This window comes from Camponotus vicinus, unplaced genomic scaffold (genome assembly GCF_025532165.1).
Source record: "Camponotus vicinus isolate PSW18456_S1 unplaced genomic scaffold, iyCamVici1.0 SCAF_2, whole genome shotgun sequence".
NCBI lineage: Eukaryota > Metazoa > Arthropoda > Insecta > Hymenoptera > Formicidae > Camponotus > Camponotus vicinus.
Window position 1 is genome coordinate 14,798,373 of NW_028141956.1, and position 21,430 is coordinate 14,819,802.

Sequence of the window (21,430 nt, forward strand, 5' to 3'; positions counted from 1 at the left end):
GTATAATTTAATGTAATTCAGTGTAATTTTAGTTTCAATGTTCGATGGAAGTTAGAGTCTCAATTTTAGTTAAAGTTTCGCGTTCTTCGAAGTAGTCTTAAGTCAGGCTAAGAGTACTAAGTCTTGCAAATGCAATCGTAAAATCAGTATTGCGGCCAAAGTTAGCTGTCTCAATTACAGTTTTAGTTTTACTTGTGTTAATTATGTGTAAATATTATATTATTAAATCCACACTGAGAAGTAGATAAATTTTAGACATATTAGCTATCTTTTTACGTTCTTCATTGCAAGATAAATCTTCCCAAATTTAAAATTTAATTCTTCAATTTATATATTGGATTTAGTTATACAAAAGTATTTAAACTGGAAATTTCTGTGATATTCCAAACAATTTCAATAGTACTTTTCGAATCGCAAATCGTGAAATTGATCAAATATGTAGGAAAGAGGACCATCAAAAGAACGAAATTAGATTTGGTTTTCTCCGAGAGTGGCCGAATACTGAAATCACGGACAAGCCATATTCGAGAGTTAACGCGATTTCAACGCAAGATATCGTCGGACAGCGCCGTTCATCATGGGCGAATCGCATCCCCGGGAGTCCCGCACCGCGAAAATGTATGAAGTCCTCGAGATCTCTCTTGTACTTCGCAATTTATCATTCAAACCGCCATCTTGTCGGGACTGTTCTCGCTATGAAAGAACTCTCGTACTCGTGGCAGATTTCTTTACCGAAGTTTGGAAACGAGAGATTTAAATTTTCTTAATCGGCATGTCAAGACACGACACTTTCCAAATTATTATTAATTGCGAGACTGCGCGATAATCACTCTCTTACAATCCCTCCTATTTCGCAAAGATGCCAATCGATGAGAAGCGAGATCGATGGTGCGGTTCAACGGAATCTCTACTTAATTATACTTCAACAAATTAACTAATTATCTTTTCCTCTTCGCTTGTTCTTCCGCTGTGTCTCGGCTATCATTTCTTTCCCTAAACGTTATTTTTCTCTTTTTAATTTAATGGTTCGACTTGAGTGCGTTCGTCTAGCGCAGGTCGATATTTCTGTCCGCTTTCATCGTAACTATAGCAACGAGATGGTTCGCGAAGAGACCATCTCGTCCATTCCTATATTCTAACTCGTTTGTCCCGGCTTTAATTACAATCTTTGATTCATCATAACCTTCATTCACGCGACGATTGTTTTCGACGATGTAACGATCCCTTTATTTAATTCAATTAAGTGTCTTCTCCTTTTCTCTTTTATCCACTCACTAGATGGACACGCCGAACAATATCGACGATGGGATTTGGATTGGCTATTTATATCCTTCATCTATCATTCCGTTAATTCAGAAATAGATCGACGTAATTTTTCGCGACGTGTTAAGATACTGTCGAGAGATATTTATTATAGTTAGCGACAAAATCGAGCGTATTGTTACAACAACGTTTCGACATTTCACATTCGTTGACTAATATATTAGAATCTCTCCATTAATAAACAAAGACAACAATCTATCAGTCTTTCATTTAGTACTAAATCTGATAGATTTCCATTTCACATTTATAGAATATAAGTAATACGATAGACAAAGCTCAATTGTGTTCGATATTAATAGTTGGTAAAATATTGAAATAATATTATGGGGGAATAACATTTTTCATATATAATATAATCTAAGAAAAAGAATATAAAACATAAAAATTTAATAAGAATATAATAAATATTATTTGAACATAATATAAATAAGTTTTTTCTTGTTATCATACGATATATTATTACTAGGTCATTTTTCAATTATAGCAAAATAATTCATTTGTGCATGCCTATAAACTTTTTGATCAACAATTATGATTGCAATATGTTATAAATATAAGCCACCTTAACAATAATTATCTTAGAGAATTTCAACTGAATGCATTCTCAGGGTTTTATAAAAAATAAAATAGAAGTCTTAATTTTTAAGGATTACATGTTATACTCTTATATACATATATAAAAGTTATCCAAATGCTACAAATACAAATACAAATACAACATAACCGCAAACTGAGAATATACCAAACTCCGAATTTAATTAGCTCAGTCTAGAAGGTTGAAATCGTTCCCCAAAAGTTCTCGACACTTTTAATTTAAATCTGGTTCATATCTGAAGTAGAGAAGAGAGAAAGGCAGTAGTTGGCGGCACCTCGAATAACATCATACAAACCGTGTCCCATTAATTAAATTCCTCCCAAGAAGTTTTACAACGCGCTCTCGATAGATACCACGAGCCAACATCGATGGTTCATTAGATCCGAATCGACACGAGATCGAAAATAGTTTCGCGTACAATTTACTCCTTTTCGTTTTCCTCCCTTTTATATGAAATAAAAAGTTGAAAAGGATATAACGTCTTTTGATGTTATAATTTAAAAAGTAGCGAGTTTAAAATATTTATTGAGCTTGAAAAGTATCAATTATATCGATTTTATATACATGTATATTTATTATCGATATATATTTATCGTGCGCGAATGTTTAATTAAAAAAACGCCAGGTATATATGAATGCATATCACAGCATGTGCTTTAAAGCTAAGAGTGTCAGAGATTTTAGTATTTCCTATTTCCAATGGTTTGCAAGAAAGTACATATTGTGCAGCGTTAAAACGTCTCGTCAAATGTATAATATCAGGCACGAGATTGGGAAATGGTACATGTAATATGTACAGTGCTACACGAGAGCGCGGTACACTGGCTAAAGTCAAAAGTGTAAAAGCTTGCGCTTTCCAGCCGATTTCACCCTTTCGCTTTTATCTGCAACGAGGAGCTATGTACACGGTTCACAACGCGTTTTAACTTGCAACCGGCGTTGCATCTACGTGGCCAGGGCACGCGAGCGGGCAAAGCTCCGGAGAATAAAGTCTTGAATTGAACCTAAATCCGATTTAGATCAGAAGCAGTCATTGTGCTATACCTATAATCTCTTCAAAAGCTCTGGACATCGTAATTGGAGCGTGTCTAAGAAACCAACTCCTGTCTTCCTTCGCTAGTTACTTCCTTGGAGAAAAATTGGCAGAATTAAATGACTAACAGGTAGACCGTCGAAGATGTTCGAATCGTTCGTTTTTACACGATCACATTTTTAAAGATACAAGTACCTTAAATTAAAATTATAGTAAATTCTGCAAATATCGCACAAATTCATGTTAATTTAATTGAGGCACTTGGATCTATCATCAAGTAATATATAAGTCAGATATTAAAAATAGTTTAATATTTAATATTTAATGAATATTAAAGAGGAATTTTTCAAATTTCTGGTCTTTAGACAATAAAAATAGCATTGTTTCATTATTATAACACATGATATAATATTCTAGAAGAAAATATGCGCACTAAAAGGATAGAAAATTCAGTAATCAATCACAAACGTGCGGTAATTATATGTCACGTGAAAATGTAATTAGAACATTTCACGTTCTCTCGATCGTACATCGTGCAACCGACAATTGTGGGGAGCGAGAATTGTAAGCGGCTACACTTCACCATCAAAGCTATTCAAGTTTAGTGCGGGCATTAATTTCTAATTAGTACCTAATCGATATAGCGCATGGAAGACATATATACCATGTTCCATATACGAACATGTGGTCCCAGGCAACTATAGTTGCCGCGAATGCATTATACTAGTACATGCACGTTGGATGCTAAGTGCGTTTTCTTATAGCTCTATAAATACGCATTATTCGCGCATACAACGCGTTTGACGCTTTTAGGAAGATTTCAAGCTCGCAGTCGTCTACATTACGTCGTATTAAGACGCACTTTAGCGCAATAAAGAAAAGATATGAGCGTACTTTTGAAAACTGGCGTAAATACTAATTAGTTTCAGCCCGACAACATGGCTCAACGCTTTCGCGGAAAGTCAAGCGTTTTTGCGTCGAGAACGGGAAAGCAGTAGAAAAGAAACGCAAGAAAAATCCGAGACGTAAAATGCGCCCTCGTCCCTTTATATCGCGATGTAACGAGAGTATATGAGCGTGAATATGTGTGTGCATGCGTGTATGTTGGGGTATCCCCATCTGTCAGTAAAAAAGTATACTTAAAACGTTGGATGTCGCTACGACAAATTTCTGCTTCCAGGATTTTTAAAAATGCCACTCGTTCTAGCATGATTCTCGGCATGCGTTCCTGACATTACGGCCGACTCGCCAAATATCTACAGGTTGTTCGCTGCAGCACGTACATTGTTCGGGATAAACACACCGATTTCGTTAACAGCGGTTTGGCTCGCCGCCAAAACGTTTACGCGACCGAATAACGTGAAAGTTGCAACACTTTTGGAATGCAAATTTGGAATGTAATTTGGTTCGATTAACATAACATCTAGACAAATTTGAGATAGAAACCAATATATCAAATAAAGTTCTATAAAAGTAATATGTATTTAATTAAAATTTGCGTATTTTCTCTCTCATAATTTATTCCAGTATGATAATCCTATTTTTAACGTCGATTATTTATGAGTTACAGATTAAAAATAAATGGCTCTCTCTCTCTCTCTCTCTCTGTTCTTTATACGAATTAAACTTCATACCTACGAAGAGATAATAAAATCTTTCTCTCGAGTTATTTTAAAGCAAATTCTACTTTAATAAGATTTTAATTTAATTAATTATAGAAACTAAGGTTAAACTTCTCATTCAGATAAATTGAATTCAAATTTATCAAGCCGTATCCAATCGCGACGAAAAAGTCCGCAAGTTGTGCAATAACTCGTATATTCCAAAAATTAAGATTATTCCTTATTTTTCTCAGTAATGTGACATTTAATTTTTCAATAATGAAAAATTTATGACACATAAAGAAACTAAATCAAGAATATCAGTTTTTTTTATCATTTATCTGACACAAGATGTATGTGATATGGATATGTGTGCGCGACATAATATACGATGAGTGGTTTACACGCTCTCTAATGGGACAGGGAGAGTCAACCGATCAAGCACTCTCAGGAAATGTCGACGGTAAGCAATTTCCCAACACCGTGCGCGCCGATATATCACTGGTACCAAGCTAACATTGTCAAGCTAATCAAACTTTGCAAGGACAAATAATTACTGTCTTTTCCATCTAACGTAAATTAATGCAGGTGCGACGTGTCCTCCATATAAATTATATAAATACATACATATATCATATCTCTTTAGGCTTTAAACTATTTACGTATAAATTAAAGATACGATAATATATGGTAAACATATAAATTAATAAAAATACTTTATCGAATAAAATCTTACGTGAATCGTGCTTACAGAAAGTCATTATAGAAGTTATAATTCAAGTGGCAAAAAATATTGTTCTTACACGATCATTATTTTATAATTTAAGATTAGTTATTAATAATAAAAAAATAAATAAATAAATAAAAACGGAAAAGCATAGGTGGTACGTTTATTAAACGTGGAAATATAATATTGGAAAAATAAATTCACTTCAATATACGCGAATAACTGGCGCGGAGCGAATGAAGAACGAAAGGCACAGCAACTACTCTCGCCGCGCGAATATTGCGCACCAAGGGATCTAATAGACGTTACGCGCGATCCGATCTTAATTCGATAAAATTGATAGCCGGCCGCCGTCTCTCTCCACCCTGATTGCAAGCAAGCACGATGAGAAAAACGGGAGTACAAGGATAAAAAAAAAAAGGAAAGAGCGCGAGACGCTCCATACGGGTTGCCCTCGTGCAAGGACAACGCACGCGGCTTGTTCAGGTTAATTCCCCACGCTTTTTTCCCCTGCGCGATATTCCTGCGGCATGCCTGACATTCCTACCTATATCCACCTATTCCTATTAAGGATGTAAATGCGGTAATTTCGCAAGGTAATTACTGGGGTCGGCATGAAAGTAATGCCTTTGAACGGAGAGGGCTACCAGCGTGGAGTGCCTGCTGCCCACTATGTTACCCTGAAATTACCCTATTGGACGAGACGCCTGAAAGCGCGTTTTCTGAATTAACGTTTCAGACCCCGGCCGAACAGCCTGATTATTAGAGTCGTCATGAGAGCGCCGAGAGATATTCCTCTTACTTCTCTTTTGATGGGACGTCAAGAAGCCCGCAATTAAGCAACCCCGTCTCTCGACGTTTCATGAGTGACATGCACTTTGAAATTGATAAATCCTTGACGCATCGTCTCTTTTAACCGTACAGGAAGCAGTTTTGAAACTTATCACGCATTATTCCTGCAGTAAATGCCATTCAAAACGTACCATTTACGTTTCATAAACAGCGAAATCTCAACGCACGTAATTGAAACTCAACCGTCAATTAAATTAGATAATGATGGCACAGTCCAGATGTGTATACGAGATGAGCGCATATTTACAGTAAGAACGTAGACGAAGATAATAAGAGAAAATCTGTACTTAAAAAAATGGTTACATTATATGCTACAATAATAAATTAATTATCACGATTCAAAATAATCTTGCCCAAATCACAAGAAATCTATAAATGATCAGCAGAAAAGAGTCATATATATTATATTGGAATTATATTATTATATGTTATTGAATACCACCATATGTTAAATAGAACATTATCGTCAAATAATGCTTAAAAAATTAACAATTTCTAAATCAAGAATTAAAATATCCAATTATCGAGATATTGAGAGAGAGATAAGGCAAGATAATGTTACTGTTTGTATTTAAAAATTAATATTATTTAAACAAACAACTTTATAATTATATATCTCTGATTTTATACGTAATATTAAATAAAACTACATCATCGAAAATAAAGTCTGCAAGCATCTCAGTGTCGAAGGACATTGCAACTCCCGGAAAGACGCTCGATCGAATTAACTGAAGTACAGCAATTAGAGCGTCTCCCCTTTTCTCTCCGGTTATTCGATTTACAGAACTCGTCGGCGCTTGTTACTCATTAGTCAAGATTAAGACGAGACAGGTACCGTGTAACGAGGAGCACGAACGCCGTGGAAAACGGAAAGTACGCGAGCGATTACGTTTCTCTTATGAGAAAATTGAAGTCGCGCTAAAGGAAATATGACAGTTCGCCAGTGCCAGACAACCAGGAAACCACCGGCAGGCACCGTCGGCGAATCGATAGAAGTGACGGCATACAAGGCAAACCCCACGACTGACGACGCCCCACCGTTACAAAATTGAGTCCATTATCGCCCTGGCCAGGTACCCACCAATACCATCGATATTCGTTTAACGCGTCGTTTTCTTGCCGGGGAAGTGACAAACAAGGGTCTGGTGAGAAATATAAAATTTAGGAAGTGGAAATGTGAGACAGAGAAAGAGAGAAGAAAATGTCCAAGGTATATCGTTTTCCGGAAAAGACATCGAGAAGGGAGAGGAAAAAGAAAATAGAATGTCTTGAACAGTCATTCCATAGAGATACGTCTCTCGAAGTCTCGGTTTTTTTTTTCAATGAGGTGATATATTTTTCATAAGCATAATGATAATCTCGTATTAAAACTTACTTTATACTTTTGATCGTTCTATGAATTAATAAGGATAGAAATTCCTACCATTTTACTTAAACCATATAAGTGGATTATGTACCTAAATCGTTATACTGTGGATACTTTTTTTTCGTTAATAATATAGCCTATAACGATCTATTAATCGTTATGAAACAGTATTATGTCATATATAATATTAGCGGATATCACACGTGTAACCCGTAAAATAAAAAAAATATTTGCGCTTAAAAAAATATTTTTTTCTGGTTTTAAAATAAATATTGAGTTGACTGTGATATATTTGTTGATTTTTTTAAAAAATTGTGGCATAAAAACAATTTCGCTTTTATTGATTGAAGGTTTCAAAAAGATAGAAATGTAAATAACGCAAATGACAGAAAGTCATATTCTGTCGAGATAATTAATTTTGATGACAATTTTAAATTGACCGCATATTTTCTACTCTATAAATATATTGCAGATATTATAAAAAAGATATATAGGACATTTTTTTTTCAAAAAGAAGCACGAATATCGCAAACAGCAAAAATTGAACGGGGGAAAAAATTACATTTTGTTGAGATCGACAGATGTTGCATTCTCAAGACGAAGCACTTTGGAAACATCAGATGGTCAGCTCTCAACCTGAATAACCTACAGACTGGTTATGGCTAGAATCCCTCAGAGTCCTCGTGTTGTTTCCCGTAAGTTTACGCGCCATTGGCCACCAATCTTCGGAATGAAACTACCGCTGTTCAGTAGATTCTCGGCATTTTACGAACGGCGCGTGAAAAAGTAAGTAAGAGCGGCAGGACGAGAGAGAACGAAAGATCCCGGCCGATTGGACGGAATGGGCGACGATTCGCGCGAAACGGCAGCTGCGATCTCTCGAATAATCACATTTAAAAATCCAGTTATTCGCGAACGATATATGCTGTCTTGCAAGTATACTCGCGCAGGGATATATTATATAATACATTGTATTCTCCCGGTAACCACCGCGGTATTACTCTGCACAGTAAACAAGCGTAGAGCAAACAGCAACTTATACAATGACGTTGGGAGACGACGTATCAAGTATGTAATGGAATTACGCAGCTGGTAAGAACATGCTATCGGTCCAATCTCGCTCCGTTGCGAACCAACGAACATCTCCGAATCTTGTCACGTGATCTAACATGAATACGTGTGTAATTGCTCTAAGGAGAGAGAAATTGCCTCGGATGCTGAAACCACGGCGGCGACAGCTCTTACGAGAGAGCGGCACGCGATATTTTCGCACGATATTACTATAACGTTAAGGATAAATTATTTATAAGTTCTGGCAAACAAAGCGAATCGATTAAATGTCGATGAATTGCGATGAAAGAATGTTTATACGATAAAACCTAGCTTGGATTTGGACGTACATATGCGGCATAAATCGGAGTACCATTTGAGTCTCATCTAGAACTGCGAGAACTGGTCGCGGAATTAGCAGAAGCAGAAGCTTCCCCTGTCCGTCGATTCCCGTCGGCATTGCCGACAATCATTGCTCCCAACGTTTAATCATGTTACATCAGTATGACACTCTGACGATCCTATCAAAGTAACGAGGTGCGCAGGTCGGGATATATGTACGACGTGGGACTTAAAGTTTCATCGCAATCGATCATTCCTGATTACTTCTCCATACATGACCGCGCGCCTGTGTACCTCCGACTATCGACAGACCATGTACTTAAGTTCTTATATACGAGAATCGGGTAGATCAAAGAAAATAATGTACATTAGTAGTAATCGGCATTTACTGTCATATACTAAACTTTAACCGTCGTATTTGACACGATCGTCCAATTAAACTAATCTATATTCCATCGGGTTAACGTAGTTTTTATCGTAATACTAAAACTTGAAACTGACCATTTTTATACCTGTTACAATCCAGAAATATCAATTCAATAATTTATCGATCACATATAGTTTTATCGAGAACTTAATACATTTAATTTTTTCCTCCAAATTCGCTGCTATAAATTGATCGTTAAAAAATTAATAGATATTATTGAAAATTGATTTATGAATTTTAACAGTCATGTAGTTTTTAATCTTATCACGAATTATTTTAATCTAGTCGATCTTTCATTTGAATGAATCGCGTAAAAAAATATAAAAAAATTTGAAAAATATTATTTCAAATTGTTCACATACAAATAAATGTATCAAAAAAGCACTTTAAAATTACAAATATTACAATCAAGTTAATAGTACATTACTGTCAGATAAAAGATAATTATATTTCATATTACCGAGAACATTACTGAAGTATTTAATATCCGTTATTAAGAATGATTAATATATTTCTCCTTTTCGATATTCATTAATTTTCATTCGATTCATAATTTTTCAACATATATTTTCAAAACAGGAAATAAAGGATTACAAAAAAATCGATATGCTTATTAAAAAGATGAAAACGGAACATTTGTTCCTCTATTATAAATAATAATGACGAAGGAAGCATAAGCAAGCGGGCAAACTTTAGACAGTGCGAGGTCAAAAAGCCAGGAAACATCGAGCCTTTCGAAACGCGCATAGGTATAAGCAGAAATAACGATCTGTGGCAAAGATTCACAGTATAATTCGGTCCTGACTGACTTTTTGCAGATTGTCATTAGCTTTATGATCGCGCCAACGCCGCGGATTTACATGAACCGTACCGTAATAGATCGCGAGGGAGAAGGTGACGATAAATTTCATATACTACTGCTGGTAGATTCACGGGCTGTCTCGCCAACGGAACAGACTTGTAATTTAATGCATGTTTTGCGAGACGTCTCTTTATGCACTTCCTAGGACATGTCCGTACAGCCAATCATGTTTTCACGAAGACGACGGACGAACGCGTCTCATTATCGTAGTTGTTAGGCCATTTGTTCTATCTTAATGTAACTTCTTTTTGTTTGTACTTAACGCAATACGGTATGAAAGCTTGATTGAGTACGGTCATAGGTACATGATTATCGTATATAACTCTCAGCTAGTTAAAAGAGCAAATTATTGCTAATAAAGAATCGAAAATATACTGAGACATTCCGAATCCAGTCTTAACTTTTGAAAATTAGCAAAATTAGTTTAGGAAGACATGTAAACAATTATGATAAATATTTCTGTACGCTCAAATAACAAATAAAATTTCTTAAAATTTTATTTGCCATTAATTAAAATTACTTCTTAATTTATAACATTAATGTAATACTTTTAATATTGTGATTTTTATAATAAATCTATAATATTATACGCATATTCAAATACAATATAATGATTTGTAAAACATAATAATTTAAGACGTCAAGCATTTTTGCTTGTCAATAATTGCAAAAAAATAATTTAAAAATTAATAATATTGCAAGAAAAAATCGGAAAGCGTTTGCAGCAGCTTTTGTCCATATTATTTTATTTACGGCTTTCGACGCGCGTAATTTCGACGCTTCGTTCGTAATCTGCGGATTTAAAAAATTTGCAAACTCAGCGCTGTCGGATGAATTTTCGATATTTCGTTCGAGTATTGTTGCGCGGAACATTTCATCTCTTCGTGAGAGGGATGGAGCCGCTAATTCCGTAATACATCTGGCTTTACAGCGAATATCTATAGAGCCGTGGTACAATTACGAACGAGCAGTAGCATATTTGAATGGCAATCGAAAGTCAGAAATTTAAATCCTTGAAAACAGTTATCAATATTAATCTAGATATGACGAAAAAACGGATCGAGTGATATGCTTCGTATGAAAAAGTTGGGTGAATGCTGCAAAAACATTTAATTCGTCCTAGTAATTGATTTCTACATTTGCGATGGTATCCTTATTTGTATTCTAACGTAAATATTAAGAATATACAGCCATACTTGTAACTTGCAAAGACTGCATATGAGTATTGTGTTTCATTTCGTATTTAAATTTTCTCGCCTTATGTGAAATATTAAAAATTTGCAAGTTTCTTGCAAAAATTCTGATAGAAATAAGAATTAATTTCATGCAACTTTTAATTTAATTTTATATTTTTTACTCTTATTATCTTTATTTTTTTATTATCTTTACTAGTAGTTATTATATAACATCTTACAATTAGTTACCGCGTACAACAAATTTTAGAAATGAATTAAATACGGAATTCATGTGATATAACTCTATATCATGATGTTATATGAATGTTACATCGTAATATCGTGTAAAAAAAATAATATCAAACCTTGAAATACTCTACAAAAAGGTATTTTTCGGCTATATTTTAGCGGCCCTTTTAAGCTCTCATGCTGTTTCGAAAGTGCGTGGGAGAAGCATAAGATCACGCACTAAGATAATTGATGCAAAAACTTACCTTTAGGCGAAGATCACTGACAGTCCAGACGCGGCTCGCATAATCATTGGACGCTCCAAGAATAAGGGTGCCCGTCGAATCAAAATCCACCGACATCACACCAGCGTTGCTGCCGACGAGGATACCTTTGCTCTCCGATGTATCTGCAACAGAATGTTCATGCACGCATTATCATACCATTACCTAACGATGTTTGCGTTTAATTCTTCGCGTTTTACGTGCCTCTAACAATTATTTTGTTCCTCATTGCAGGGTCATTCCACTTTATCTCCGTCTCTCTTTCTTCCTTGCGCCTATACCGCGCGTTATTTCCTGAATATGACTAATTAAATTTATGCCCTGACGGCCTAATTGGCAACAAGCGAGTTGCGTTGCAATCCAAAGCAGCTTATAAGCGCCTCAAAACAGGTAATAGGGAAGGGAGAGGGAAAGAGAGAAACATAGACATAGAAATGAGGAAGAGCAATGAAAAAGCGCGCGGAACAAAGCCGAGAAATGGATAATATGCGTGGAAATCCAGAATAGCAGATCCCGAGTTAAGCGGATATAATCTATTCAATAAAGATAGATGTTTCATCCAATTTGTAACGAGAGGCGCGGGGGATTAGATTCGAGAGAGCGTTATAATACGTGCGATCGTTTCGCTGCAGAAATTCGCTGGCAGGTCGGCTTTTGCTAAACGTGGCAAGGTCGATCGCGCAAAGTAACCTATAGATTTGTTAATATATTTTATTAAATAAATCATGAAGAACATTTTGAGCGGAAAAAAAATTATTTGTCGCGAATAAAAGAGCGAAATGAGAGGCGCTTTATAGTGAACATTATTTCTTCTTTTATAAATTTCATATAATTCACTTATATTATGTATCTATTTAGAGATATTTATTGAATTCGCATGGAAATTGTTCTTTATTGCAAATTAAAAAAAAAGTTTCTTCTACTCAATATTAGAATTATATCTCAATATTAAATTGCATATTAATTTTCTAAAAAAAATATTTCGTTGTCACGTATACAAGTCAAAATTAAGACAATTCTTATTAATTCCAAATGTATTTCCTGAATTAGATATTAATTCCCGATAAAAATCTGCTGTGAAACGAACGCAACATAGTGCAGAACAAATGTATTTATGTTGACAAATACACCTAAGTTATTCTGCACAGACTTAATGGGCATCTTTATTAGCACTAGCGCATCCTAAGGTTCTTATATCATTCTGACTCGCTAGAGGATATCAATTTTACGCACGCATAAACTATAATTAGATCATAAAACTATAAGTACGCCATTAATTTGATATATGATGCAGAGGCGGATCGCATTCTCGTGACTCGAAAGATTCTTTCTTCGTTCATAGTCACGTAATATTTGAAAAACGGTAAAATTTAAGGAAACGTTTCTCAGATTAAATTTAGAAAATACTAATTAGAGAATGATAATTACCAGAAAATAATTACGAAGGTAACAAAAAAATCCGACGAAATCGCCATAATTGAAATGCGTGACCTAAATTCATTCGGGGAGGAGAGAGGGAAGGGGGCAAAATTTAGAGAATAAGACCGGTAGATAAATTTCTGGCGAAAGATTTTCTCTTACCGTTTTGCATGCAATACAGGGACTACTATGCAGCCCAGGTGTCGTTTACCTGCGTGAATACTCCGGTTAATCGCATTCTTTCCCTCGCACGCGCTTTCGACGCCGTGAATGTAATTTACATCCTTCTATCGCGGCAATCGACCATGTCCGTCGTAATTTGTGGGAACGATGCATGTTCGACTTGGCGCTACAAGTGCTTGGAAGCGTTCTGATTGGCCAATCAGGGTAAAAGGAGCAAGAATCTCTTTGTCTTGATTGGTTAATCAAACGCTATCTTATGGATTGTTCGCAACGATTATAATTAAATTGAGTTTTCGAAAAAGCGTGCTTATTTCATTACATATAGAATAAATTTTATAAAAATATTAAAATATATAAATAAAATATTTTCTTCTCTAATCTTAAATATGATTTTAATTTAAACTTTAATATTTATATATATTTTCGGAATATTGATATCGGAAATATTTATATGAAAAAATTGCGATAAATGATGATTGACACATACATTTAAATACATATTTCATAAAATGAAAATTATATTTATGCTATTATTTTATTACATTACTTCTACTAAATTATTAAGAAAGAATATTTTATGACATATGCAAATAAAGATCTCTACAGCATAAAATTTTTAATATTAAATATATATTTAATAAAATATAATATATATTTAATAATATTATAATATTAATAAAATATAATATTATAATATTAATAATTATATACATTCTTTTTTCTCTTTCTATTAATTACCTTTAGTAATGTTCCATAGTTTCACTTTCCTATCAGCACCACCAGTAGCCAGAATTCTATCAGTAGGCGACCATTTAACAGCATATACTTCTCCCTCATGGGCATTCTGCAAAGTATATAAACTTGATGTATGAATGTTAAAATTTTTACATGCATTCAAACTATAACATAAATATTATATATTAATTATACACGACAATAATATTGCAAAAATGAGAAATTAATATTTAAAAGCATACATATAATTATATTATTTTATATATTTATATTGTATTATTTTTTTATTGATGTGCATGATTCCACATTATCATACTGTCTTAGTAATGAATAGTTATTTAACTCACTGTTATACATAGATAGGAATACTTATATAAATGTAAAATCCAAATATTACTTAATATTTAATTAAAGCTTAATATTCTGAAAACAAAAATTTGTATACACGATACACCACATTGGTATAATATGTATATAGAATTGTATTCATATCTTCATATTCATATTCAAATTAAATATGTAGGATGAAAACTCTGTTATATAACTAATCTAGAATAAGAATGTAAGTAAAGAATGAAAGATATATATATATATATATATATATATATATATATATATATATATATATATATATATATATATATATATATATATATATATATCTTTCATTCTTTACTTACATATATATATATATATATATATATATCTTTCATTCTTTACTTACATATATATATAAAACATCATTAATCGAAAGTGAGATCATAAAAAGAAAAATTATGAAGATTTATATAATTATTGAATTTATATAATTATTGAAAATAAAATCAGGAAAAAAATGATGCAATTGAGGAGCTTTGGGGATTATGTTAATAAAAGCATTTTTTAAATAATATTTAAAACCATATGTACTTAGTTTAATCTTGATAAAAATTATAATATGCAACCCATTCTAACATATAGATATTAAATTCTATAAACAATATTATATTTTACCTGAATATATATTCAAAATTTAATAAACACTTCATCATTATAATATTAATGTTACAGATTATATATATAATAATATATAATGACTGTGTGTGTGTGTGTGTATCCAAGTGTGCATACATATTATTGTACAAAGAAGTGTAACTTCGAATAAAAAATTAAACAATTGCATTTCCAATAATACGTATATAATTAACAGTTTATTATTATAAAAAAATTAATAAATATAATATGTAAAATATATATAATTATCAAAATAAAATCAATTTTGATTTTATTGATTTTATTTTGATTTTATTTTGAGTTATATATATTTATATTTCTCTCTTTCTCTAACTATATATTATCTATAAAAAACTCATTACTATCTGGTTAAACATAAATTCATTTTATTCTTAAATAAAGAAAACCTATGCAATTATTATTCAAAACTTGATTTTTCAAGATAAAAGTATTATTTATGTTATTGTTCTCAAAATATGCCAATGCAAATATAATAATATATTTATTGATTAAAATTCCACAATTAATGTTATAATTTGTTGGAAAAATTCTTACAATTCTATAAACTTTCCAAACTTATATAACTCTTTTTTTGCAAATATCTAAGGAAATTTAATATTATATAATAATATATAACATTTAAATATTGAACAGAGAGATGAAGTCTATTTTTATAATTAAAATAAAAGAATGTGACAAACTCTATTATTAGAGACACTGATATTATTCCAATAAAATAAAACGAGAATTCTGCAAAGAAGAAGATAAATCAAGACATTTTTTTATTTTTTTGCCTTCCTACTGCAAACAATATTAAAATTAAAAATAAATGATTTTATAAAATAAATACTATAATATTTAAGGTGGAAAAAAATATTAAATAATTATTTTTTATCTTATGCTTCCAATGATTAGCTATTCATTTGATATAAAGCAAATCATTTTTTGATCATTTGAAGCATCTCTAGCAAATACACTTTTTAGATAAATCAACAATGAAACAATGTTTGTGCATAACATTATTTTTCTGATTTTGAAAAAAAAATTAATTTCCTTTTGTTTGATTTAATAAAAGATAATGCTAAATAAATAACCAATATGACATTATTGAGATCAAATATACACAAGCATATATAATGCAAAAAATTATTGGGATAACAAAAATATTGTATAAGCATAGCATACAACCATTTTAGCATATACCATTTTTTGAGATGTAATTGGTTGTAAAAAAAAATCCAACATTTATGAAGTATAAGATTATATTAATGTAAATCAACAAAGAAATTTCTACATATTTGTCTAAAAAAATATTAGTCAAAATATTAGTTATAAAAATTAAATCTTATCTTTGCAAATGTATAAATTTATATAATACATGTAATACCTCTCAATATACATGTATGTATGTATATATGTACATACATACATACATACATACATACATACATACATACACACACACATACACACACACACACACACACACACATTTATGTATATTTATAATTATATGCATATAAAGCATGCAGCCCCACATGACAATGTTATTAAGAATAAGTATCGACTGATATTAATACTTTCATGATAATAGAAAGAGCACAATATGAGACATATGATATTTTAGATTCAACGTACAAATGTTACGGATACTTTTGTTGGCACTGCTGTGGGAAGACCAGCGACTTCTTTTAAGCTTAAACGATCGGGACTAACAGGTCGTGTATCTCGTGCTGCATCTTCCAATTCTTTTTGCATCTTTGCTTGCCTTTTTCTATAATAACAATGATGATTATATGATTCTTTGTAATGACAAGCATATGCATTTAGTAAATACATTAAATAAATTGAAGTTCAACAAAGTTGCAAAGCAACTTAAAGCATTCACAATATTGATATATTTTACAATTTTCACATTATATGCCTTTTTATAAGAAGCTCTATTATGCATAGAAACTAAATCACATTACTTAACGGAATTATTTGCCATTTTTTATAATGCATTTTATTAATTTTTTATTAGATAGTTTAAAAATATGGATTTTGTTTTTTTCTTTGTAACAGATACATATTTTTCTCTCAAAATTGTTGTATATGTAATTTTCACTTTTATTTTTCACTATGAGCAAAATCAATATTTCTTATAATGCATTATAAAAAAAAAGTATATAAAAAATCGAAAATATTTATTTACCTTTTCAAGTTTGTTTTCTATTTTATAGATTACAATATAATAGTATTCACATTATATATATATATATATATATATATATATATATATATATATAAATATCATTTTTTATCTTTTATTTACATATAAAAGCTTCAAGTTAAAAATTTATATTGTTTAGTAAGTGTATCATTATATATAAAAAAATCGAAAATATTTATTTACCTTTTCAAGTTTGTTTTCTATTTTATAGATTACAATATAATAGTATTCACATTATATATATATATATATATATATATATATATATATATATATATATATATCATTTTTTATCTTTTATTTACATATAAAAGCTTAAAGTTAAAAATTTATATTGTTTAGTAAGTGTATCATTTTTATATTGAATGAGATAAATCAATATAAACATATAATACATAGTATGTCACCCACAACTAAAATAGATAAATCATGAGATACCAACTGCAATATGTAGTTTTGTTAAATTACCAGCCCAAAGCTATTTAACATTAAACGAAATGTTTCTGATTTTATGAAACTTACCCGAATTTTGATAAGGTATGCATCAAAAAGGTTGTTGGACTCGTAAAACTGAAACGAAAATGTCAAGCAGTGTGTCTAGTGTATAAAGCCCTAAAGAGTGACTGAATATTGTACATTCTGTGAAAAACTCAAATTTGGTAAATCTACAATATATATACAGTTATCTATTTATAAATATTAATTATACATGTATATACAATTATACACATTTTAAATATCTAATCATATATATTTGTTATTTGTTACATATATTATTTTATATATATTAATACATGTTTATACTCAAAATATTTTATTATTAAATTTTATTATGTGATCTACATTTATAAATATTAATTACTGTTGTTTAATTAAAAATTAATTGTATAATGTGAATGCATATCATGATGTTAATGAGAACACATAGTTTACATATTTAAATTTGGAAATATGTAGCATGCGTTCTAATTATTTTAAACCATTGCAATCTGAATGATTTAAGAACAAACTTGAAAAGATTTATTGTACATATTGTCAAGAGATTAAACTGAAATAAACAGTGTCTTAAAATTGAATGAGATATTCAAGTGGTTTTTAATAAAATAATATGTAATAATACCTATTTCAAGAAAAGAGTAGACATTCTACAGAAAAGTGCTGAAGAAAGATATAGATTTCAAAGGGACAATAAAAGTTATATAAACTACCTTCACAAAACTACATTGATTAGAAACACAGATATTCATATAAAATTTCAATCAATTAAAATGCAGAAAAAAATTAGTTAATTCTTAAAAGCTCTAACATAAGCAAAAATAAATTTATTGTATTAAAAAAGTATAGAATTATAAATTAGTTTCAAATCATAATTAGCATGCAAGCCTATATACAGGGTAGACCATTTTAATCAATACACGCGAATATCTCGAAAAGGAGTTTTTTCAAAAAACTTCTCCTTTTCGAGATATTCGCGTGTATTGATTAAAATGGTCTACCCTGTATATATATATTTTATCACATTACACATAAAAGTAACCAAAACACATGCTCAATCAAAATATTCTCATGATAAGGATGATTATTACTTTGGTCTTAGTTTTATAAGCACAATCACAACTACAGAAACACTATAGAAATCACACATTATACTAAATTTTAATATTACAAGTCAGAATTTATTATGATATTTTCTACAATCTATATTAATAACAGTAAAAAAAAGCAATTTTTGCAATTTTTTACCTTCTAACATCTAAGATGCATATACACAATACATATGCAAATACACAATACATAATACACAATACATACCTTAAAAAGTTGTCATTTTCCTCATTCATTTTTTCTGCATCTCTGGCTTTATATTTTATTAAGCGTTCAATTAGTTGTCGATTTTCTTCCTGCAAATTAGTAGTTTAAATATGTTAATAAATAAAATAGGGATAAATATATAAATATCTATAAATAACTTATCACAGATTTGTTTTAATCAGTTATATAAAAAAAATATACAATTTTATTAAATATTTAATATAATTAGAAAAAAGGCAATTATATATTGTACCTGTGTTTTTCTAAGCTTTTCTTCTAAGGATGCAAAAGCGAGTTGCAAGGCTTGATGTTCATCTTTGAGCATCTGATTAATACTTTCAATTTCCTTTTCTCTACCAAGGCATTTAGTTATTTCTAAACGTAAATTGGCATTAGCTTCCAAACTTTCTGCAAGACTGAAGAAACACAAATCATAAGATATATTTACATGAAACTTGTATATATATAGGCGATTAATTTACCTGATTTCCTTTGCTTGAAGTTCTTTTGTTATTTCTTGCAATTTATTATTTAGATCTACTATTTGTTGCGTGTGTTCTCCTTTTCTCTTATGTAGCATTGCTAATTCTTCTGCTTGTTTCAAAAGTCTAGCTTCAAGATCAGAATTTCCACCTGTGCCGATATTGCCATTAGCTGCCTCACGACGAAGGGTTTCATTTGCAATTGTCAATTGCATATTTGTATTTCGCAATGTGTTTGCACTTTCAAATAACCTATTATCTGTAAAACAGAAATACAGTTAATTTATGAACTGAAATTGAAATATATATATATATATATGAAAGATCCTGTGTAAGTTAACACGCAGATACTTTCCTTTTTTGAAATTAAATAGGAAAAAGGAAAATAAATAAATGAAACCTGTAAATGAATATTAACCTATAGATAAAAATCTAATGAAGCAAGACATATGGTAAACAACAAAACACACTACAGCAATGCTACTGTATCTAAAATAAGGGATATTGATATCTGCATTGAATCAATATGAAATTATAAGTGCTTATTAAAACTTACGCAGACTAATGAGATCTGCAAAGCAATTAGTTTGCGATCTGTTTCTTTCGCGTAACTGCGAAATTAAATCTTTTCGCCAGCTGATATCCTCCCGGGCGACGAGCGATATGCCTGCTTCGTTCGAGGTCATTTTTTCCAACTGATTCGCACGGCGCTTAAAAATAAGCAATTACTATCGATTTAACCTTGATCGAAACCGTTTCGACAGGGAGGCTATAAACAACGATCTTCAACAATCGTCACTCCATGATAAAGCCCTTCTTCACGGCAACGAACAACTTCGTCTGATAAAGAGTTACGTTCGACCGTCAATCAATATATAACATTCGAGTACCTTGTAAAAATCACATGACATTAGCGTATTAACGCAAATATTTTTAATTATGAAAATAGCAATTCTAACCTAGACGTGTATAGATGTACCAAACACTACGCTGTGCTACTTTGAAATCTTTGAAATTGTTATGCTATCGATAGCATACCACCAGTAACAATCGACATTGCGATATATCGATGTCACTGACAGATTAGTCGAAACATCTGTTCTCGCAGAGAGAAGACTGAGAGATGTCATGGCCTGTTTTTAGGTGATCCCTGAAAGCGATACTCCCTCTATGGATATTGAAAACGTGGACATGAACTACAAAGCCAATGTCCATGAATGTTCTCAGAGGGTAATATATAATGTGCGCAATTTCTGGTTTTGTTCCGTGCTATGTGCACGAAATGCCGGTAGCACCAGAATATAACAATCATTATTTTGAAAATAATATATAAATATGATAAATAATAATTTTTATAAAAATAATTTTTATAAATTACTTACCTATATGTGTATGTATGTGTGCCCATACGTTGTCCAAATGATTTTAAATATAAGAATAGACTATATGAATATCGGCGTATGTTACCGCCGGCATAGCTCTCAGGTTCATGAGAGTACTGAAACCTCCTCACCTGGCAAATACCTTTGTTCAGGCGGAGATACAGGGGAGGAAAATTGAGGAGGAAAAATTTTTTTATTTTTTTTAATAGAGTATTTAAACAGAGAATATAATACATATAAAAAATATATATTACAATTATAATATATACAACGTAAATTATAATTAATTTGCAATTACATAAAAAACACATTACAAAATATTAAATTATGTAATATAAAAATAACTA

At 31.2% G+C, this 21,430-nt stretch overlaps 1 protein-coding gene across 3 annotated transcripts in view; it reads right to left on the minus strand.

Annotated features, from left to right (window-relative positions):
• The window catches only part of Atg16 (Autophagy-related 16), a 402,094-nt gene extending 381,322 nt beyond the window's left edge, over positions 1-20,772 (minus strand). Inside the window, exons 1-9 of one of the 3 annotated variants that reach the window (XM_083092613.1) lie at positions 20,661-20,772; positions 20,258-20,591; positions 19,702-19,960; positions 19,473-19,635; positions 19,220-19,308; positions 17,930-17,977; positions 16,834-16,969; positions 14,206-14,311; positions 11,848-11,990 (exon numbers count right to left, since the gene is read on the minus strand). In XM_083092613.1, coding sequence (XP_082948739.1) covers positions 11,848-11,990; positions 14,206-14,311; positions 16,834-16,969; positions 17,930-17,977; positions 19,220-19,308; positions 19,473-19,635; positions 19,702-19,960; positions 20,258-20,387 — 1,074 coding nt within the window. In that variant the 5' untranslated portion in view covers positions 20,388-20,591; positions 20,661-20,772. Of the gene's footprint in view, positions 1-11,847; positions 11,991-14,205; positions 14,312-16,833; positions 16,970-17,929; positions 17,978-19,219; positions 19,309-19,472; positions 19,636-19,701; positions 19,961-20,257 lie in introns of all 3 variants that reach the window. The other 2 variants (XM_083092614.1, XM_083092615.1) reach the window with 2 other exon arrangements.
• Positions 20,773-21,430: the final 658 nt, after the last annotated feature.